The 23,427-nt window shown below is 48.4% G+C and overlaps 1 protein-coding gene across 2 annotated transcripts in view; it reads left to right on the top strand.

Moving 5' to 3' along the window:
- Positions 1-23,427, top strand: part of COG5 (component of oligomeric golgi complex 5) — a 203,033-nt gene that overhangs the window by 132,056 nt on the left and 47,550 nt on the right. For both annotated transcript variants that reach the window (XM_029077969.2, XM_029077970.2), the window contains exons 8-10: positions 16,985-17,141; positions 22,384-22,502; positions 22,599-22,676. In XM_029077969.2, the coding sequence (XP_028933802.1) occupies positions 16,985-17,141; positions 22,384-22,502; positions 22,599-22,676 (354 nt within the window). The remainder of the gene's footprint in view (positions 1-16,984; positions 17,142-22,383; positions 22,503-22,598; positions 22,677-23,427) is intronic.

A 23,427-nucleotide genomic window follows, 5' to 3' on the forward strand; every position in this document is an offset into this window, starting at 1 on the left:
CTCTCGCTCTTCCGTCGCCCTGCTCTCGATAAGATCATTTGGTTCTGTTAAATACCTTTTGCAGTCTGTAATTCCATTTCTGTTTGACACTGTGGATTGTTAACTGGTTTCGAAATATTGAATTAGGGAAACTGAGAAATACATTTCAACCATTAATGGGTGGCATGTGACCGAATCAAAATCTTACTGGTAAACTATGAATCAGAGGCAGAGAAGCTAATATGATTTCACTGGCTTTTTCTCAGGATGAGAATCTGGTTCCCATTACTTCTGGTGCTTTTTAATCTCCTGCAGAACAGTAATTCTTCAGTGTTTGTAAACAATATCAGATGAAAAAGTACTCTGTCAACTAGTCTGCACACACCTGTCTGTAAACACAGAGGCACACACGCTGCGACAGGAGGTACGCTAATATGTTTTGGGGCACGTCATTTTTGGTTGGGGCACGTCATTTTTTTCTGACTTGCCGAATTTATGGAACGGATGAGGAAAACACCCACCGTGAATTATCGAACGGAAATTTACGGGTAGGGTACTTGAGAAGCGAAGGCCTTTAAGCTAGCTTAATTGAACTAGCCGGTCGATTGTCGAGTGCTCACTGTGGGCAGAGCGCAGTGCGAAGGGCTGGGGAGAGTAACGGTCCGGTAGAGTTGGCCTTGCCCACAGTGAGCTTCCAGTCTAGAGGGGACAGAAAACCCTACGGGGATTTGGCTAGGAAGAGCAGACGACCTCCTTTCGGATGCCAAAATGGATGCGCGAAGCCATCCCCCCCCCCCCCCCCCCCCCCACCTAATGCCCAAGCTTACTGGCAGCCCTCTTCAAAATCCCTTCACCTTCTGAGCTCGGAGAATTCGGAGGCACACAGCCCAGCATCATCCAGCAAGTCGGGCAAGCTTTATTTTGAAATCGGGGGCGGTGGCTGTTAGAGCAGGCAGGGTCAGGGATGATTGGAAAGGATTCAAGGGGGTTGGAGAAAGGGGCTGGTCTCGTGGAAGGAGCCCGGGCCTGGGAGCCAGAGGACCGGGGTTCTAATCGCGGCATCGCCGCTTTTATGGTGTGACTTTGGGCAGGTCACTTAATGTCTCTGCCTCAGTTTCCTCGTCTGTGAAAACGGGGATTCGATACCAGGTCTCCCTCCTACTTGGCAGTCTAAGCCTCATGTGGGAGAAGCAGCGTGGCTCAGTGGAAAGAGCCCGGGCTTGGGAGTCAGGGGTCATGGGTTCTAATCCCAGCTCCGCCACTTGTCAGCTGTATGGCTTTGGGCGAGTCACTTCACTTCTCTGTGCCTCAGTTGCCTCATCTGTAAAATGGGGATTAAGACTGTGAGCCCCATGCGGGACAACCTGATCGCCGTGTATCCCCTCCGGCGCTTAGAACGGTGCTTTGCACATAGTAAGCACCTAACAAATACCACCATCGTCATCATCATCATCGTGTGGGATCCGATTGCCTTGTATATACCCCAGCGCGTAGTACAGTGCTTGACACACAGAAAGCGCTAACAAGTACCACGGTTATTATTCCTATCGTCACTTATTCTACTTTTCAGTGATTTGCTGGAATTGACTGGCTCCCTCCTTCCACTAAAGCCCTCGTAAAGACGCATCTTCACCAAGAGACCTTCCCTGACCAAGTCATCTTTTCCCCTACGAGCCCTGCCCTCTGCTGCACCTACGACCTTGGCTATGTACCTCTTAAGCACTTTGGTAATCACTCCAGCCCTTATGTCCCTATCCTTTACTCTTCCATTTCCCCTCTCTGTTATTTATTTGTAATATCTACCTCTCCCTGTAGACTGTAAGCTCTTTTTAAAAATGGTTTCAGTTTAGCACCTGCTTCGTGGTAAGCACTAGCGTAGAAACTAATCAGGTTGGACACAGTCCATGTCCCATAGGGGGCCCACAGTCTTACTCTCCATTTTACAGAAAAGGGAACTGAGGCACAGAGAGGTGAGGTGACTTTCCCAAGGTCACCCAACAGACAAGTGGCAGAGCCAGGATTAGGACCCAGGTACTCCTGGCTTCCAGGCCCGTGCTCTCTCCACTAGGCCGCACTGCTTGCCAGAGGCCTCGCCGCTTCACTGTGGGCAGGGATTGACTTTACCCACTCTGTATTACTGTACTCAAGTGCTTAGCACAGTGCTCTGCACACAGGAAACCCTCAATAAATACCATTGATTTACTGATTAATTGATTAATCTTCCCTCCACCCCTTTCCCATTTCACACACTGAAGTCATAGCCTGCTTCATGCTCCCATTCATCAGCCTCCCTGCCGGGCACACACACAGGCTCAGAGTCTTAATCCCCACTTTACAGGTGAGGGAACCGAGGCACAGAGGAAATGAAGTGACTTGCCCAAGGTCACACAGCAGAGCACCGGCAGAGCCGGCATTAGAACCCAGGTCCAGTAACCAGTAGCCTTTCAATCCCCTCGATGTCTAGGCAGAGCTAGTTTCCATTTTTAATGCTCTCTAGGCGGTGAAGGTATAAGAGAAGGTTGGGTTTCATTCGGTAAGAATGAATTTCTTTTGGATTTGTGCTACTTGACATTTCCTTGTCTTAGGTGGATTACGTGAACTGAATTCAATCACTTTCTTACTTGGTGGACGTTTGTATCAGATGGCGTGTTACTTTCCACTTCCAGGATAAAGTGTGCAGAGTGGCTATCGTAATTGGTGATTAATAGTTGAGTTGTGTCCACAAAAGGGATTTTTGTGCGTGTGTAAAGTAACAGTAACCGTAATCGTAGTAACCTTGAGAATATCATTTGCTCTCATACTGTATTCTTTACTGCCCTCTTGATATCTTTGTTCCATTATCTCCCTGTCATCTGTTGCTTAGATGACAGTGATATGGAGTGTTTGGGCGAGATTTCTTTTAGGGATCCTGCTAATTCATGCGTCTTCCCTACATTCTTCCTCTTTGCCGTCTCTAACTCTTTGCTACAGAGAAAACATGTATTTATTGTTCTATTGATTTTGTGAGCCTGGTTAAAAACAATACCCGCCAGGTCATAAATAAATTGGTTATGATTTTATAGTTTGATTACTAGAGAGGTAGACGTGTAATGATGGTATATTTTTGAAAGGCCCCGTGGTAAACCAATACTCCTTTCCACGGTTTATTATCTTTTATGAGGTGTCAGTTTTTTATGCTTACAGTCAGTCAAGCAGTCAGACTTATTTAGCGCTTACTGTGTGCAAAACACTGTGGTAACCCCTTGGAGAGCACAATACAACAGAGTTGGTGGACACATCCCCTGCCCATATAAGGAGCTTACAGTCTGGAAGGGGAGACAGACATAAAAACGAATTGTTGCTGTGTTGCTGAGGTTGGGGTGAGTATAGGGTCCAAATCCAAGCACAAGCGTGACTCAGGAGGGAGAGGGAGTAGGGGAAATGAGGGCTTAATTGGGGAAAACTTCTTGGAGGACGTGTGATTTTAATAAGGCTCTGAAGGTGGGAAGAGTGATCGCCTTCTGGATATAAAGAGGGGATGGAGTTCCGGGCCACAGGCAGGTAAGTGCCTCTTTTCAGCTTTTAGAGCAGCTGCCTGAGTGTCCATTCTCCTCCCCAGGAAATCTTCCCTGCTCATGACTTTTCCAAGACCTTGTGCAGGTTTGTTTTGTGGGTTTTTTTCGGGTATTTATTAAGCACTTACAATGTGCCAGGAATCTAGAGTAGCGACAAGCTAATCGGGTCGGACACAGTCCAAGGCCTATGTGGCACTCACGGTGTTTATCCCCATTTTACAAATGGGGTAACTGGGGCCCAGAGAAGTTAAGTGACTTGCCCAAGATCACCCATGAGTGACGGATCCGGGATTAGAACCCAGGTCCTCGTGACTCCATTCGCTGTATGGGGCTCCTTGAGCAGTTCCACCGGTGTCACGTACAGGCCATACTCAATACCAGATGGCAAGACTTGATCGTGAACGGTGCGGTTCTGGTTTAAAATATTATTTCTTCTCATTGAAACTATGGGCAAAAAACTTGAAAAAACCAGCTATTCTGGGTGGGACACCTTAAGAGAATAAGTGACAGCAGGATACCCAAGGAACTAGTGGATGGAGACCTGAAATTGGGGGACAAAATCAAGGACAACAGGGGAAACGTTGTGTGGATGCAGTAAAACAAAGTTTCAGCCAATGTTGCATCCCATCTGAAAACAGAATAAATCGCCAAAGGTAGGCCAGCCTCGTATTTCGCAGTTAAAAAGAAGCGGCTAAAGCTTCTTAAGGAAGAAATGATGAGGAATCCTCAGTAGTATTTATTGAGTGCATACTGTGTGCAGAACACTGTACTAAGCAGTTGGGCGTTGCAGTAGATTAGGTAGACATAGTCAACAGCACTGGGTGCTGTAATCCTCAAACGTCACACAATAAGGTAAAGCTTTTGTGTGAACACAGTGTGGGTCCCACAGTGACCTTTATACGAACACCCACACCCAATCCCATATTTAAATTTCACTGTCAGTTGTGTCTGGGAGTAGAAAGGACAGTTCTTCATCCTGAACTGAAAAGCAAATCACAAGCATCTGCACTCTCCTCCCTCAGGAAAAAAGTCATCTGCATATATCAATTCCTGGCCCACCGTCTTAAAGACTTTTAATGATGCTAGAAGCCTGCTGAGCTGAAGGAGGGTTTTTTTTTTCGGTGGTTTGGAAGTCTTTTCCGCTTCCAAATTGTTACTCAGTTTGGGTGAGTCGATCAGTCCAATACAAAGTAGCAGAGAATTAAAGGCAAGATAAAAATCACAGATTTAATGCAAATGTTAGGATAGTGATTCACCCGAATCGTCCATATGTTGTAATGAAAAGTATGAGGTTGCTAACTAGTGATGAAAAATGGAACCAAAATATGCATCATATGTTCGGTGTGCCTGTATTAACGTTGTGCTAGAATACTGGCTTTTGACGGAAAAATTAGGAGGAGAAGTAGGCTTAAGAGCGAAGATGGGGAATTCGTTTTTAACCGTGTTGACTTGAAGGAGCAGGGGGGCCATCTTCATGGTGTTGTCCTAGAGGCAAGGAAAGTGAGATTATCCGGTGGGAGAGAAGCCAGAGTTGATGAGATTGATTTAACCTCCTTGTGGGCAGGGATCGTGCCTTTCAACTCTGTCGTACTGTGCTGTCCCGAACGCTTAGTACAGTGCTCCGCGCCTAGTAAACGCTCAGTAAATACCACTGAACGTTCGATCTGCATAGAGCAGATGAACTTCTCGAGCTGGTGAGTCCACAGGGGGAGGAGCAGGGGATCCAAGACAGTTCGGGCCCCCACATTTAAGGGGATGAGAGGCAAAAAAAATAAAAGCCAGTGGATGAGATAGGAAAGGAGCAGTGGAAGGAAGAGAATCAAGTGAGCAGCGTATTGGTGAAGGAAGGTGGTATAGCGGTTCCTTAAGTAGGGAAGAGTCGGCTGTATCGAAAGGTCAAGTACGGTGAGCCCCTTGTTGGGTAGGGGTTGTCTATTTGTTGTCGAGTTGTACTTTCCAAGCGCTTAGTACAGTGCTCTGCACCCAGTAAGCGCTCAATAAATACGATGGAATGAATGAATGAATGAATGAAATACAGTAGACTTGGCGAAGAGCAGCCGTTGGAGACCACTATGGAGAGCACCGTCCAAGTCGAGCGAAGATCACCTCTCCTAACTCTGTTGTATCGTGCTCGCTCAGTCCCGAGCGGAGCGCTCGGCTCCCAGGAAGCTGTCAGTAAATGCCCTCGATGGAGCACGGTGAAAACCGGATTGTAGGTGGAAAGGAAGAGTCTGCAGAGTGAAAGTGATTGAAGAGAGTGTTCGGTGACAGAGAGTTATGCGCAGGGAGGGAGTTTTCTACTTGCCTGTCTACCCAGGCCTTAGCCCCTGGGTCTCTGTCTCGTTTTGGGAGACTCTTTTGTAAATCACTCAAGGCTTGGGTCTGTATCCGTATACTAAAGCTCACAATCGTTGGGGTGGCCCCGTAGAGAATTGGCTTCAACCTCATCCTCATCATTTATTGGGTCATTTCTCTTTGCAGAGTACTACCGTACTCATTACAGTGATCAGAGAGGCAAGTCGAGGTCACTTTTTTTTTTGGAGTCACCCTTCTTTAACCCGGAAGCAATTTCAATAAGTAGAATTGTGGTCTAGTAAAGAGAACCTGGGTCTGGCCATCCGGAGACCTGGGTTCTAATCCCGGTTCTACCACTTGGACAAGTCCCATCCTCCCTAGGCCTCATCTGTAAAAGAGAAAGAAGAAATCTATTCCCTCTCAGTTGTGTGGGGCAGGGACTGTGTTCAGGTGGATTTTCATGCAGAATTTACCGCAGAGTTGAACGCAGAGTTTAGCGTAACGCTTAATAGATATCATTATCATTTCTGCTTAACCCAGATCAACTCCAAAGATTGCCCTGTTCGGTATCAACCTTATTCCGCCTGAGGTAAAGCAGATCGATCAATGAATAGTATTTATGGTTCTACTTTTTTCCTGGTATTTGTTAAGCGCTTACTATGTGCCAGGCACCGAACTGTGCTGGGGTAGATACAAGGCAGTCGGGTTGGCCACAGTCCGTGTCCCACATGAGACTCGCGGGCTTATTTCCAGTTTTTCAGATGAGGGAACCGAGGCACAGAGAGGTGAAGTGACCTGCCCAAGGTTACATAGCAGACAAGTGGTGGAACTGGGATTAGAACCCAGGTCCTTCAGGCTTCCGGACCCAGGTCCTGTGAGTGCTGCTTCCGTGCATTTGTTGGCATTTACTATGTGGAGAGCACTGGGTTAAGGATATTGCGGCCTCTCTCGAAGGTGATTTGAAGAGAACTGCTGATCAACTAGGGAAAAGAAAGGTGGGCCTGGGAAGGGATGTAGGAGAAGAAATCCCACCACTGCCAGATACGGTTTCTCTTGGTAATCACTAAGACTTCAGCATTTTCTGTCTTACCCGAAAACCTGAAAATGAATGATTCAACTTTCCTTCTAGCCTGGACCCCATATGCTCCCTAAGTATCTCCTATAGTTAAATTTGCCAGATTCGGGTGGAGAATTGTCAGTGGCCCCAGTGTTATTTATGTAATAGTCTTAAAGAATTTCAGCTCCTCGATAGAGGATGGCATTCGCCAGAAGTCGTTTAGCGCAGCGTGGCCAAGATTGCTGACCCCGATCAATGGGGGAGCCAATGTAAATGCTTCTAAGTAATAATGATGGTGTTTGTTAAGCGCTTAATATGTGCAAAGCACCGTTCTAAGCGCTGGGGTAGATACAGGGTGATCAGGTTGTCCCACGTGAGGCTCACAGTTAATCCCCATTTTACAGATGAGGGAACTGAGGCACAGAGAAGTTAAGTGACTCGCCCACAGCCACACGGCTGACAAGTGGCGGAGCCGGGAGTCGAACCCATGACCCCTGACTCCGAAGCCCAGGCTCTTTCCACTGAGCCGCAAAAGTAACTGCTGAAAAATTCAATTCCCGCTTCTTTGATAATCCTTTGACTTACTGGTATCCACTGTAGCTTCGCACCCTCGAGAAACATTGAAGTTTCAGTGATAATTCTGATGTCGCTCAAACCCTTCTTCCCCTTTAATAGACAGGTGTTATATTACACCGCAATTCATTATCCCCTTGCTTCCAGGCTAATGCTTTGCCAGTTTGCCAAACAATCCATCAAACCAGCGAAACATTCCATTAGTTCTCTCTGGTTGCCGGCCTACCCCGGGGGTCCTGACATTGCTATTTAATCCTCGTAAATCCAGAGGAGAATTCCCCCCACCCCAGGAAGCCCCCGTTTTTCCGTGGCGTCAGCCCATGATGACCCTCAGTTGCTGTGCCCCGAGTTAATGTTATTTGAGCTGTCGCATCTGTCCACTTCCTGGATATCTGCTCCCTGGTAGGGTGGTGGCAGAGGAGATTCTCAGTCCCTTTCTGAACTGGCTTATTTTTTCCCCCCTCGTGTCGTGGAACAGGAGCGCCCTCGCCGCCCCCAACCCTGCCAGGTTTGTAATGTAGAAAGTGAAGGGACCTCCCCTTTCCCCTCCCCACAGCACTGTGCATGTTCGTATATATTATTTATTACTCTATTTATTTTGCTAATGATGTGTGTGTTTCTATGATTCTGTTGATCTCGATGATATTTACAGCAGACTGCTTGTTTTGTTCTGCTTTGTTTTGTTGCCCGTCTCCCCCGCTTAGACTGTGAGCCTCTTGTTGGGCAGGGATTGTCTGTCCGTTGCCGAATTGTACAGTCCAAGCGCTTAGTACAGTGCTCTGCGCATAGTAAGTGCTGAATAAATACGACTGAACGGAGGGTAGAGTGATCAGGTTACACTTCCAGTGACTGGCCACCCCACACTTGCAGATAGTTGGAGAAGCCCGAACCCTGGTATAATGAAGGGCGTCTCCCTTACTGCCCCCTCCGAGTCTTCAGTCAATCATATTTAAGTGCTTACGATGCGTAGATCACTATGATGAGCAGCCAGGAGAGTACAGTGTAACAATATAACAGATGCTTTCCCTGCTCACAATGAATTTACAGCCTAGACGGGAAGACGGACATTAATATAAACAAATAAAACTCAGGAGATGTACTGAAGTGCCGGGGGACTGGCCGGGGAGGATGAATAAAAGGAGCAAGTCAGGAGGGAATGGAAGAGAAGGAAAAGAGGGCTTAGTCAAGGAGGGCCTCTTGGGGAGCTGTGCTTTCAGTAAGGCTTTGAAACGGGGGAGAGTAATCGTCTGTCGGATGTGAAGAGGGAGGGCGTTCCACGCTAGAGCCGGGACATAAGTGAGAGGTCGTGAGATTGAGGTACAGCGAATAGATTGGCATTAGAGGAGCAGAGCGTGCGGGCTGAGTTGTCATAGGTGAATAGCAACGTGAGGTAGGAGGGGGCAAGGAGATTGAGTGATTGGTAAGGAGTTTCTGTATGATGCGGAGGTAGATGGGCAACCACTGGAGGTTCTTGAGGAGTGGGAAAATGCGGTCCGAATTGGTTTTGTGGGAGAACGATCCGGGCAGCAGAATGAAGTATGGACTAGCATAGTGAGAGACAGGAGGCCGGGAGGAATCGAGGCGAGATAGGGGGAGTGCTTGGATTAATGAAGTAGCGGTCTGGATGGAGAGGAATGGACGGATTTTAGCGACGTTGGAGAGGTTGGACCGACAGGATTTAGCGATGGGCTGCTTGTGGGGGTTGAATGAGAGAGGGGAGTCAAGGATAACGCCGGGGTTATGGGCTTGTGAGTCCGGAAGGATGGCGGAGCTGTCCAAAGTGGCAGGAAAGTCACGGGGAGGACAGGGTTTGGGAGGGAAGATACGTTTGATTTTAGACATTTTAAGCTGGAGGTGCCAGCAGGACATCCAAGTAGAGATGCCGTGAAGGCGGGAGGAGAGATGCGAGACTGAAGAGAGGGAGGGAGACCAGGGCCGGAGATGGAGATGTGGGTATCATCCGCATAGAGGTGGTAGTTGAAGCCGTGGGAGAGAGTGAGTTCTCCAAGGGAGTGGGTGTAGATGGAGAATAGAAGGGGACTCAGAAATGGATGCTGAGGGAATCCCAGCTTCGCCATTTGTCTGCCTGGGCGTGCCACTTCACTTCTCTGAGCCTCAGTTTCCCCAGCTGTCAAAAGGAGATTCAATACCAGTTCTCCGTGCTATTTAGACCGGGAGTCCCATCTTGGACCTGGTTTTCGTGTATATCCCCCAGCACTGTACCAAATGCACATAATAAGCACTTAAATACCACGGTTATTATTAAGGATTTTTATTCTCCAAAGAGCCTAGGCCACATCGACTTATAGTACTTGGGTATCCCTGTATGGAATAACATCTCAGAGTCTGTCCGCGGAAAGGCCCGGAGTTGCCCGAACAGCTAAAATTCCTTCTCTCGGGGGCCTAAATGGCAGCACAGGCCTCCCCGTTTTCCTAAACACCGGAAGAGGAAGTGACTATTTTAGTGCTCCGTGTTTGCTTCGGAAGGCTTCTCTTCTTCAGGAGGGTGAATCTATCCGTCATCCATATTTGTCGCAATAAATGGACTCGGGAATCTTGTCCCTGGTTTTCTTTCTAAGTAATTTGTGTGTCTTCCTGTCTCCCCATTTAAGGTAAATGTGGGACAGAGACAGTGACTGATCTGATTATCCTCTAGACTGTAAGCTCTTGTTGGCAGGCAGCTTGTCTACCAACTCTCCCAAGTGCTCTGCACACAGTAAGTGCTCAGCAAATACCATTATTATTAATATTATCATTAAGTGCTTATATATGCCAAGCACTGTTCTAAGCAGTGGAATAGATACGAGATAATCAGGTTGGACGCAGTCCCCGTCCTAAATGAAGCTCACACTCTTAAGCCCCAATTTACAGATGAGGTGACCGAGGCACAGAGAAGTTAAATGCCGTGCCCGAGGTCGCACAGCAGACAGGTGGTAGAGCCGGGATTAGAACCCATGACCTCTGACCCCCAAGCCCGTGCTCTTGCCACTAGGCTATGCTGCTTCCAGTACCATTTAAAAAAAAAAAAAACACGTTGAAAATAAGCAGGTTGGATGTAGGACAAACCCACCAGCACAACAAAAATCTCTCTTTTTTTTTTTTAGAAAACCCGTGGGTGTCCATGTCAGTCCGCATTTTTCTTTTTCAGCCACGTTCACACACTTGAATAGGACCTCACCTCCAGCAGTGCCATCTTGAGATATGCAAGTGTGAAGTTGAGATATATATATTATATATAAGTACACGCATGTATAGATGTGTGTGTGTGTGTGTGTGTGTGCGTATTTACTTCACCTTCCTCCTAAAATGTGCCCCTGCAGCACAGCTCATTTTATAAGCTGATGTGTTTCCTTGAGGTCTTCCCAGTCACACTGCCACTTAAAATTCCAGTTGCCTGAAGGTGATGGATTCTCCCCTTGGGAACGATGGGTGAGCCTCCGACCTGTCCTGGGACTTGAGCGCCAGGAACGTGCCCGGAGGAGTTGATTATAATAATAATAATAATAATAATAATGTTGGTATTTGTTAAGCGCTTACTATGTGCCGAGCACTGTTCTAAGCGCTGGGGTAGACATAGGGGAATCAGGTTGTCCCACATGGGGGCTCACAGTCTTAATCCCCATTTTACAGATGAGGTAACTGAGGCCCAGAGAAGTTAAGTGACTTGCCCACAGTCACACAGCTGACAAGTGGCCGAGCCGGGATTTGAACTCATGACCTCTGACTCCAAAGCCCCTGCTCTTTCCACTGAGCCACGCTGCTTCTCGATTATAGTATGAGCGGCTTGGGCAGCTCCCGTGCCGTCCCCTCCTTCCTGTCATTCATTCATTCTGTCTTATTTACTGGATACTTACTGTGTGCAGAGCTCTGTACTAAGCACGTGGGAGAGTACCGCACAACAATAAACAGACACATTCCCTGCCCACAGTGAGCTTACAGTCTGGAAGGGAGGAGACAGGCATTAATGTAAATACACGAATTACAGATAGGTACATAAATCGTGGGCCAGGAGGGGCGATGAACAAAAGGGAGCAAGTCAGGGAGACGCGGAAAGGAATGGGAGAAGAGGAATGGGAGAAGAGGAACGGGAGGCTTAGTCAGGGAAGCCTCTTGGAGGAGATGTGCCCTCGGTAAGGCTTTGAAGGAGGGTCAGAGTAATTGTCTCTCAGATTTGAGGAGGGAGGGCCTTCCAGGCCAGAGGCAGAATGTGAGCGAGGGGCCGGTGGCGCGAAAGACGAGATCAAGGCAGAGTGAAAAGGTCAGCGCCGAGTGCGAGCTTGGTTGTAGTAGGAGAGAAGCGAGCGGAGAAAGGAGAGGGCAAGGTGATTGCGTGCTTTAAAGCCAATCGTGAGGAGTTTTTGTTTGATAACGGCGGTGGATGGGCAACGAGTGGAGTTTCTTGAGGAGGTGGGCAAGGTGTCCCGAGGGGCTTTTTAGAAAAATGATCTGGGCAGCAGGGTGAAGTGTGTACTGGAGTGGGGAGAGACCTGAGGCTGGAAGGTCAGCAAGGAGGCTGATAGAGTCATCCAAGTAGGATCGGATGAGTGATTATATTACCGCGGTAGCAGTTTGGATGGAGAGGAAAGGGTGGATTTTAGTGATACGAAGATGGGACCGACAAGAATTTAGTCATGGATTGAATATGTGGGTTGAATGAGAGAGAGGAGTCAAGGATAAAGCCTTACAGGCTTGTAAGTGGTATTTCTTAAGTGCTTACTGTGTGCCAAACACAGTACTCAGCGCTGGATTAAATACAAGATATTTGGGTTGGACACAGTCCCTGTCCCATCTAGGGCTCACAGTCTTAATCTCCATTTTACAGATGAGGTATCTGAGCCACGGAGAAGTGAAGTGAGTTGCCCAAGGAAACACAGCAGAGCCGGGATTAGAACCCTGGTCTTTCTAACTCCCAGGCCCGTGCTCTTTCCACTAGGCCGTGCTCCTGTAGACAGAGCAGTGGTCTTTCTAGCCCCCAGGCAGGTACGCAGCCGTTCTCTGTGCCTCGCGCAAGGAAACACAGTGAGCGGCCTCTCTAATCTTGTGCACAGGCAGTCGCTCTCACTCTACCTGTGCAGGAACCAACCACTGACATTGCAGCAACTGAAGAAGCCTGGCCCAGAGTTAGAATAGCCCCTTTTGGGTGCAAACCCCCAGAGTTTAGGAATCTTCTGCCCTGACTTGCGCGTGGGCTTTGGCAAAGGGGCCTGTGATCTGAGTGAGGGAAGGGAGAGGGACATGATGGGACGTTGGGGATCAGGCCCCAGGGTAATTCTGGGGTCTTTTGCTCCAGCCTCTGTCCGCTTAGAGGGGGTCTCTGAACTCTCTCACGGTCATAAAACATAGGGGGACCCGATTCTGGAGTTCTCATCTGTTTCTGATACACTCTGATATTTTTTCATGAATCCGAGCACAATGGCTTTCAATTAGCAATTGGTAGCACCGCCCCTGGGTGGCTATTTACACACAGATCTTTTTTTAAAAGTTAAATGTTACAATTTCACTCCATTTAGTTCCTTGGAGAAAGATTTAATTGGCTCTTAATCAGTCACTCGATGAGTGGTATTTATGAGCACCTACTAAGGGCAGAGCCACCTTCCTAAGCCTGTGAACGCGTGCAGTGGAACCAAGACATATGTTTCCTGTCCTCCAGAACCTTTAGAATGAAGGAAACAGACAGGCAAAAATGACTTAAAACCAGGGGGAGTGACAGAAAAACTAGTAGAAATAGGAAGATCTCTGTTGGATTGTTCCCGATTTCCCCCTGCCTCCAGGACATCTTCGCATGGACGTTATTCAGCTCCGCCTCAGCCCCGCAACATTTCATATCCGTAATTTATTTTAACGTCCGTCTCCCCCTCTAGACTGTTGGCTTCTCTTGGGCAAGGTATATGTCTACCATCTCTATTATACTCTCCCACCTACTTAGTACTGTGCTTAGTACTGTGCTCTGCACACTGTGAGCACTCAAAAAATGCCACAGATTGATCAGGTGATCCTGAAACAAAAGTGAGGCCAGCAAAACGAACAGTGCTGCGAGTCAAGGGTCCAGCTCGGCCGTTGCCGGCTTAACCCCCCGGGGCCTCGGCTTCTCCTTCTGAAAATAAGGGCAAGGTAGCACAGCGCTCAGCACATAGCGAGCACTTAATAAAGTCCATAACCACCCCTCCAACCCCCCAAAATGGTGGTTTGTGATCCTCCTGGTCGCTACCATTATCTTACTTGATTCCTTCAGAAAAACCGTCACTGCGCTCTACGCAACCAGGCAGCGACTTTAAGGCAACTTGCAATCTGTTTGTTTATTACGGCTCCCCTCACCCCCGATTCAGCTTCTCAGAACAGGCAGCTGACGCCCCCACTTCCCCGTGCAAGATGCAGGAGCTCTTCTGAGGAATTCCAACTGCCTCTTAGCCCCCTAGCAATCGCAATTAGAGGAATCTTTAGTTCTGGAGAAACCGCGGTCACAGAGGGAGCTTATGCGAGTGTGCGTTTAGGAAGAGGGAGCAGGAGAGAAAAAGAGATTCATCTCAGGTTCTGATCCCAACTCTGCCACTTGTCTCTTGTTTGACTCCGGGCAAGTCCCTTAATGTAACTCAAGTTTCCTCATCTGTAAAATGGGGATAAATTACCCATTCGCCCTCTCCCTTAGACTGTGATCCCTCTGTGGGACAGGGACTGTAATTGACCGGATTACCTGGTATCCTCCCCACATTTAGCACAGTGGCTCATAGTACGCGTTTAGTAAATTCCATCATTCTTGTTACGTTTTTTAGGGTCTAATCAAGGTAGGAATACCAGGGTGACTTTGTGGCGGGGAGATAGTTTGAATGACTTTGGTGTGTCCATTGCTGATCGGGATGAAGATGTTGTATATAACGTAGCAGCTCAGAAATGGTCTTGATTTCTGAGAGACCGTTTCCAGAAGCTTCTGATTCGGTACATATACGCATGCACTTCTCCTGGGGCTCGGAAAAGGCTCTTCAAGAAAGGGATTAGGGAAGAAGTTCGGCTGTGGTCTGTCGGCGAGCCCCGACTCCTCGGAGAGATGCTTAAGAAGATCTCCTGGAGTCCTAGACAGGTTGCCTCGGGATTTTATCATGCCGTACGTTCAACTGAATTGGGAAATTTGGGAAAATCAGAATTGCAAAATGGGTAATTATGTAGGTTGCCAATTTAAACTTCTTGTAATAAATAATTCCATGTGCGGTGTCAGTCGTGTTCCTTCTCAGCCTGCCTCTTTCCAGGCTAAAGAACCATAACCTCTCCCATCTATCTCGGGGGAAAAAAACTCTTTCAGCCCTGACTGTCTTGGTTGACCTCCTCTGTCCCTTCTCTAGCTTTAGTCTCTAATTCCCGAGGAGAGAACTGTAGGCAATAGTTCAGGTTCGTTCGGGACGTGTCTTTGGTTTAATTTTCGATACCCTTCTTCGGTGATACTCCTTAATATTATACATTAGATACCCGTCTGATTTTAACCAAAAAAAATTTGATATTCACACTTTGAACCCATGATGTACTTGACATAATTTAGGTTTGCTCTGTCAGAAATTTCTAGATGGAGGAGAAGTCCCATAGATCGTGTGTTTCATGCTGTTTCATTTGCTCCAATATCATTCTTTGCGTTTCTTTGCTAAACCATACTTGAGACTTTCTAACATTGATGTTCCAACAGAAATGGAGATGAGTTGAACAGGACATTTGGGGTGCATTTTTTCATCACGTGTCTCTAAGAATGGAGGCTGATTCCCAAATGTCTGGACAGGTTCAGCTTCTTCTTTTTTTATGGTATCTGTTAAGAGCTTGTATGTCAGGCGCTAAGAGCTGGGACAGATGCCGGTAAATCGGGCCAGGTAGTTCCTGTCCCCCATGGGGCTCACAGTCTAAACAGGAAGGAGAACAAGTATTGAATTCCCATTTTGCAGTTGAGGAAACCAAGGCACAGAGACGTTAAGTGGCTTGACCAAGGCTACACAGCAGGCGAGTGGTGGAGCTGGGATTAGACCCCAGGTCCTCTGGCTCCCAGGCTCAGGCTTTATCCCGTAGGCCACGCTGCTTGTTGTTAGGCTTACGCTGCTGTGTTGAAGACTGTCATTCATTGTATTTTTCCAGTTGGTCATTCATCTCACAACCCCGTGCTACAGTTTCATTATTCGGTCAATCAGCGGTTTTCAGTGGGTGCTTTTTGAGTGTAGAACATTGCACACTAAACACTTGGAAGAGTACAACAGAAGCAAGACGCACAAGGAGCTTATAGTCTAATGTGGGGAGACAGACAAAACTCATCTCCTAAGAACGGATGCAGGAGAAAGAACAAGGATCGATTAGGGATGCAAACATGGCAGAATCTAATATTTGAACAAATAATTCAATATGCAGTTGAAAGTACAGATATGCGTAAGTACCTAAGTGCTCACTGACACAACTCTAGGGCGTTGGGAGTTAAAAGTAGCCGCAGCTGCGTGGCCTAGTGGCAAGAGCACTGACCCGGAAGTCGGGATGTGGGTTCTAATCCCGGCTCCGCCACTTGGCTGCTGCGTGTCCTCGGGCAAGTCATTTAGCTCCTCTGTGCCTCAGTTACCTCGTCTGTAAAATGGGGATGAGACTGTGAGCCCCACGTGGGAGAAGGACTGTGTCCAACCTGATTACAGTCTAGTGGGGCTTACATTAGAAGGACATAGTAAGCGCTTAACAAATACCATTTAAAAAAAAAAAAAAAAAGAGTGCCCAGAGAGGTAAGAGAAGAGCCGAGAGAGAACTGTGACAGAAAATCCTAGCTTAGAGAACGTTCTCAGAAGAAGGAAATGGTCCACGGTTTTGAAAGCAGCCATGGAGTTCAGGGAGGATTAGAAGAAATCAGAGTCCTTTGGATTCATTGAGGAGGAGGTCACTCGTGACCTTGGATTGAGTGACCTCAGTGGAGTGAAAGGGGTGGAAACTAGGTCGAAGAAGGAAGGTCAAGAAGGAATCGGACTCTGAGGAGAGGAAGTGCGGACAGCAGGTACAGACAGTTCTGGCGAGAACTTTAGTTAGGAATGGAAGGAGGAAGTCGGGAAGTGGATGGCGCACTGGGGTCCTGTGACAAAAATGCAGACTAGGTAAAATGTGGGCAGAATTTGCAGGCATGGCAAGGAGGAGCCAGAGGAGAATCACTAAAATTCAAAACGTGGACGGGCAAGTGTCTTTAGAATGGGAGAAAGGTGTCTTTAGAATGGGGGGAAAGGATTCATTCTCTGTCGTATTTATTGAGCGCTTACTGTGTGCCCAGCACTGTACGAAGCGCTCTAGCAGCAGGGACCAGGAGGAGGGGGTAGATTTTGGAAGCAGGCCGGAGATCTCTTCTCAAGTGACGGTTGCGAGATCGCGTATAGCCTGCATTCAAACTGCTGGAAAAAGGACGCCGGCTTGGGGTGCATTTTATTTCATCCACGGGGATCATTAAATAATCGGACAGTGACCGCGTAGTCAGCATGCAGTGCTATGACATCTTTACACAGCGGTGTTACTGTTTCTTTCACGCTTATCCCACCAGAACCCAACTCAAGTGGGAACAGCTCTTCAGGCCTTCTATAACCTCGGAACTCTGAAGGATACGGTGACCACCGTCGTCGATGGGTATTGTGCCGTTCTAGAGGAAAACATCAACGGTGCTTTAGATATCAAGATCTTGACCCAGCCTTCCCAGAGAGGTAAGGATGAAGTTAAAGGTTGATTGCTCCATTTCCTTTTAAAAGATCTTCTGCTTAGTGCGTGGATGACCCAGCTTCCAGAATAACCCAGTGACTCGTAGCTTAATTGACGGAGAAGAATTAGGGCAATTATGGTCTAGAAGTAATAGTCCAATTTTCATCCCGGGCTGCCCTGAGATCCTGCTCAAAGCCTGGTTCTTTACCTTTTTGTTCCGCAGGGCCGCTGCCATTCGCCTCTGCTCTGGGCTCCAGTCTTTTTGGTGTTCTCCCCAGCCACTCCCCAAGTTTTCCAAAGTTTACGCTGTCGGAAGCGCCAGATCTGAACACTGGATTTTAGCGATGGGGTAATGTGGAGCGGCACTCCACCTTCAGAAGCCATATTCATAAGAACATAAGGAAGAGCCTGATCCATCTAACCTGGAATTAATAATAATTATTATTATGGTGTTTGTTAAGCGCTTAGTATGTGCCAAGCACTGTTCTGAGAACTGGGGTAGATACAAGGTAATCAGGTTGTCCCACGTGGGGCTATCAGTCTTAATCCCCGTTTTATAGATGAGGTAACTGAGGCACAGAGGAGTGAAGTGGCTTGCCCAAGGTCACCCAGCAGAAAAGTGGCAGAGCCGGAATAAGAACCCGCGTCCTCTGCCCCCGAAGCATGTGCTATTCCGATGCTGGCAGCGACAGTGGGTTGCTGGGAGTAACTGTGTCTTAGATGCCCTTCTTGTCTCTTTTCGAGGTTAGGGCGGGATGAGAGGAATCTAACATTCTTCCACCGTCAACCCCGTGTGGGACATGCCCTGGATCTGAACTGATTAGCGATGTTTAATACGGTATCTGACCCTTGATAAACCTTTAACAAATACCACTGTTATTAGCAATATTATTTTTTTTTTTTATTATTATTCTAGACGTATCCCTCCGCTCACCCAGTTCTCCTTCTAGTAACCCTCATAGCTGTATCATGTTCCCTCTCACCCTGTGTCGCTTTTTTCCCATTTGGAAAATTCTCATTCCGGCTTGGTTTGGGAAAGCAGAGCCCTACATGGCTGACTCCTCTGACCCCTCGTACCGTTTTGCCTGGAAGAAAGTCCCCAAGCCTGGAGTCAGAAGGTCATTCGATCGTATTTATCGAGGGCTTGCTGTGTGCGGAGCACTGTACCGAGGTCATGGGTTCGAGTCCTGCCTCCACCACTTGTCTGCTGTGTGGCCTTGGGCAAATCACTTCCTCTGTGCCTCAGTTACCTCGTTTGGAATTGAGACTGTGAGCCCCACTTGGGCCAGGGCCTGTGTCCAACTCGATTTGCTTGTATCCACTGCGGCGGTTAGTACATCTCCTGGCACGTAGCGAGCGCTTAACAAATACCAGCGCCGTTATTATCATTTTGCCATTTGGGGGCAAAGCCAGCTGCCCCGGCTTGTCTATAAAAATGGATTTGTTCTCCCGGGTGACTTTCTACACATTTGCCCCTCTTGACTGTATCTTCCTTCTATCCGCACCGATGCCACCGACTGCTTATTAATTCATTTCTCCACGATGGTAGTCTTCTTCCCCAGCCCCCTACCAATCTTGTCATCAGCAAATTTAATGAGTATTTTCTTATTTCCACCAGCGAAGCCGGTGGTCAGAATTGGAAATTGTCACGGACCGATGAAGGGCCCTGGGGAAACCTTTATTTCATCTGAGTGAACGTCTCCCTCCCTCTCAACATCTGACCTCTCCTGTCTTATATTAAGATACCACAGGGATAGTTGGCATGTTAGACCCGTCCGTTAACTTGAAGAAAGATGTCTAGGAAGGGTAACTCTCGTAGCAATCTTTTTTAAAATTCAGGGGATAATGTGGGTTCCCTCCAGTCGGAATTTGGGGCTGCGGTTCTCTGCCATAAATCTGGACCAAACCCAGCCGTCCTGTGCTTAGGAGGATCGAAGACCCGGATGGACCTAGAGATTACACCGGGAGCCCATTAAGGAGTCCGTACGAGCCAGAGGTCGTGACTGAACCGCTTCCACGGACAGCCGAGACCAACGGACGGGATTTATTTCTGAATATATGTACCGCACAGTCGAGCACCGAATATTGAAGGAGAGGTTCACAAAATAATTATCTGCAGCTCATGAGGGATTTCAGGACTGATTAACACACCACCCACTTAGAAATTAGTCTTAATCAGCCGGTCGTGGGGACCGAGGTCTGAGCTGCTTGATAGATCCCAGAAAACCCAGGATTAAGCTGAAATTATCCATCAACGGTGCCTAGAACCAATTTAACCCACATTAACCTTCCTTTTTGCCCTAAATATAATTTGGAGAGAGAGAGAAGGAAATAATGAACTACGTGCACTGAACTAGGCTTTAGTTTTCTCAGGACCGTAGTCAAAAGCTCCTGATGTCATCCCCAGTACCCAGCAAAGGAGACGTGTTTTTCTCTTCTCTCCTCACCAGAGCTCACTTCCCCCATCTCCACCGTCTCCTGCTTCCCCCATCTCCACCCAGCCTCCACCCACCCCTCCACCCTCCACCCTATTAGTCCCCCAACTGTGTCCTTCCCCAGATGATTCCCAAATCCCTGGAATGGTGGAATGGGGAGAGGGCCCTAGCAGTCCGGTGGCCAGCTGGGGCTTGACTAACACATTCTGGTCCTTCTAGTCCTGTCGACTCTGTTGGAGGCAGAACCTTGGGTTAGCTGGACCACTGGAGGAGGAGATATTTCCAAATTCTGGAAATATCGCGGAGGAAAAACTGCCACGATTTGGTGAAAATGGCAGTTAAAAGAGAGTGAGGGGTCCAGTATCAAACCTTATCTTCCCATCAAAACCCTGACCTCCCCCTCGCTTTCCCATCACCGTAGGCGGTATCACTATCCTGCCTGTCTCACACTTCACTTTTCTAATGCTAGCCTTCTCACTGTACCCCCATCTGCTCCTCACCTCTCGCCCACGTCCTGCCTCTGGACTGGAACGCCCTTCCTCTCAGTGAAGCCAGGTTTGGATATCACCTCCAGGAGAAGGGGGTGGTCGACAGTGTCGAAGGCAGCTGAGGGGTCGAGAAGGATTAGGATGGAGTAGAGGCCGTTGGATTTGGCAAGAAGGAGCTCATTGGTGACCTTTGAGAGGGTGGTTTCTGTGGCGTGAAGGGGATGGAAACCAGATCGGAGGGGGTCAAGGAGAGAATTGGAGAGGAATTTGAGACAGTGGATGTAGAACAGTCGCTCAGGGGGTTTCGAGAGGAGTGGTAGGAGGGAAATGGGGCGATAACTGGAGAGAGCTGTGTGATCAAGGGAGGACGGGGGAGTCATGGGCATGTTTGAAAACAGTGGGGAAGAAGTCCCTGGAGAGTGAACAACTGAAGATGGCTGGGAGGGAGGGAAGAAGAGAGGGGGCAAGAGTTTTGATAAAGTGTGAAGGAATGGGGTCAGATGTGCAGGTGGTGGGGAAGCGGTTTGAGAGCTGCAGGAGATCCCTTCTAGAGATACTTCTGAGAAGGAGGAGGGAGATGAAGAGGGGATCGGAAGGGGAAGGGACTGGGGAAGGGCAGGGGTGATTTTAGAGAGCTCACCCCTGATGGTGTCAGTTTTCTTAATAAGGGAGGTGGCCAGCTCACTGGGGGCATGGGATGGAAGAGGTGGAGGGACAGGGGACCTGGGGAAAGAGTTAAATGTCTGAAACAACTGGTGAGGGTGATGTCCATAAGGGTGGAGAAATAATTTCGCTAGGCAGAGTCGAAACACGTGAGGATAAACTTGAAGTGGATGAAGTCGGCCTGATGTTTAGATTTCCACCAGCAGCGCTCTGCGGCTCGAGCACAGGAGCGAAGGTGGGGGACTCTGCAGGTGGTCCAGGGCTGTGGGTTAGCGGTACGTGATCGACGAACCGGGGAGCGATTGAGTTGAGTCTGGTAGGGGAGTATCGAGAGCATCTATAACTATTAGTTTGGATATGGAGGCTAAGTGGGGCATGATGAGTTGAGAAAAGTGGATGGGGTTAAGAGATCGGAGGTCTCTGTGGGGGCGTAGTATCGATCTATGGGAGGGTACTGAGGTGATGGTGGCGTTCCAAAGCGGAAATGCGAGACTGGAGAGGTGTTGCCAGGTGAGAAGTAGCAGAGTGGATTTGTGCTTCCTGAACAAGTGTATCGAAAGTGAGACGAGTAGGGGTCCCAGAAGAGAGCCTTGGGCGACACCCACAATTATGGGAAGGAAGAGAGGAGGAAGACCACCCCGGGTAAAGCATTCGGAAGGAGCTGCCAGAGAAGTGGGAGGAAAACCAGGAGAGAACTAGGAGCAGCATAGCGTAATGGATAGAGCGCTGGCCTGGGAGTCAGAAGGACCTGGGTTCTAATCCTGGCTATGCCACTCTTCTGCTGTGTGACCGTGGGCAAGTCACTTTGCTTCTCTGTGCCTCAGTCACCTCATCTGTAAAATGGGGGTCGAGAATAGGAGCGCCATGTGGGACAGAGACTGTGTCCAACCTGATTACCGGGTATCTACCGTAGCCCTTAGAACAGTGCCTGGCACGTACTAAGTGTTGAACAAATACTATCAAAAAAAACCCAGAAGCCCAAAATACTAAAAACCAGTATATAGCCAAGGTCGGATAGGATTTTCACGAGATGGGAGTAGTCCACAGTTCTAAAGCTGCTGAGGGGTCAGGGAGGATTGGGATGGCGTAGAGCATTTGTGATATTTCTTTTCTTCTTCAAAGTATCTGACTACTTCTAGACTGTCAAAGAATCCTGTCCGTTAGAGTCAGATGAAGAGGGCATCTCCCCGGGTTGTTTTTCTACTTTTTGTGCTACAAATGTATCCTTTCCTTTTGACGAGCTGTAACCTGTTGAATGGTACTTTCACTTGATAAGTGGATAGAGCCCTGCATCACCTCATGGCTGGAAGTCAGGAGGCTTGGGCTGTGGTCTGAACTCGGCCACTGGCCTCTCTTGTGATCATAAGCAAGTCACTTAACCTCTCAGTTCCTCAGTTTCCTCATCTGTAATAGGCACTCCCTGGCCCTTCATTCAGGAGCCTCCTCTGGGGCAGTATCTGATTCTCCATTTCTCTCATTTTCCCGTATCGGCCCCCAGAACTTAGCAAATGTATTGGGCGAGAGCTTAATGACGACCGTAGTAACGCTAGTTGTTAGTAATCATTATTAATCAATTCACAATTGACCCGACGAGGTCGCATCCAGCGGCCTGGCGAGGGGCTCGTTGCTCCGTGTGACTTCTCCCCTTATCCAACGACCAGGCGGTTCCGGGCCCGGCCGGGCCACCATGCCTACCCCAGGAAACACGGCAGCTTTCCGTGCCACCCTCTGGACCAACATGGAGAAGTTGATGGATCAGATCTGTGCGGCCTGTGGGCAGGTAGGGAGGAGCCGCACTTTCTTCTCGAGGGTCTGCCCCTCTTGCAGCCTTCCCTTTGGAAACAGACCGGTCACTGACAGACCGTCTTCCTTCTAGGTTCAACATCTGCAAAAAGTCTTAGCCAAGAAGAGGGATCCCGTCTCGCACATTTGCTTCATTGAAGAAATAGTTAAGGTAAGAGTTTTGGGTATTTGGAGAAATTGTTGGACTGAGGAGTTTACCTATGTGGCCTAAGGAAAATACAAAGGAGAGAGCCTCATTATTAATATACTGGGGAAACAGCATGGCCTAGTGGACAGAGCCCGGGCTTGGGAGTCAGATGACCTGGGTGTTAATCCTAGCTCTGCTGCTTGTCTGCTGTGTGACCTTGGACAAGCCGTTTCACTTTTCTGGACCTCGGTTTCCTCATCTTTAAAGTGGGGATTCAGTACCTGTTCTCCCGCCTCCTACATTGGCTTTAAAGCACTCAGTCAACTTGCCCCATCCTACCTCACCTCACTAATCTTCTGCCACAGCCCAGCCTACACACTCCACTCCTCTAGCCCCAACTTACCTACTGTACCCCCAATCTCGTCTGTTTCTCCTCCCATCCCTTTCCCACGTCCTCCCCCCTAGCTTGGCGCTCCCTCTCCCTCCATATAGGCCAGACCACCACTCTCTCTACCTTCAAAGCTTTCTGAAGATCACATCTTCTCCAAGCGGCCTTCCCCGATTAAGCCCTCTTTTCCCTCCTCCCTCTCCCACCTACGTCATCGATCGGTGACCTTTGGACATCTGATATTAGCCCCACCTCCAACCCCATAGCACTTACGACCACGTCTCATCAAATTACATCTAATAAATTGCGGACCTAGTCATATTAACGTCTGTCTCCCCCGCTAGCCTGTAAGCTCGTTACGGGCAGGGAACGTGTCTGCTAATTCTG

This window comes from Ornithorhynchus anatinus, chromosome 13, assembly GCF_004115215.2.
Source record: "Ornithorhynchus anatinus isolate Pmale09 chromosome 13, mOrnAna1.pri.v4, whole genome shotgun sequence".
NCBI lineage: Eukaryota > Metazoa > Chordata > Mammalia > Monotremata > Ornithorhynchidae > Ornithorhynchus > Ornithorhynchus anatinus.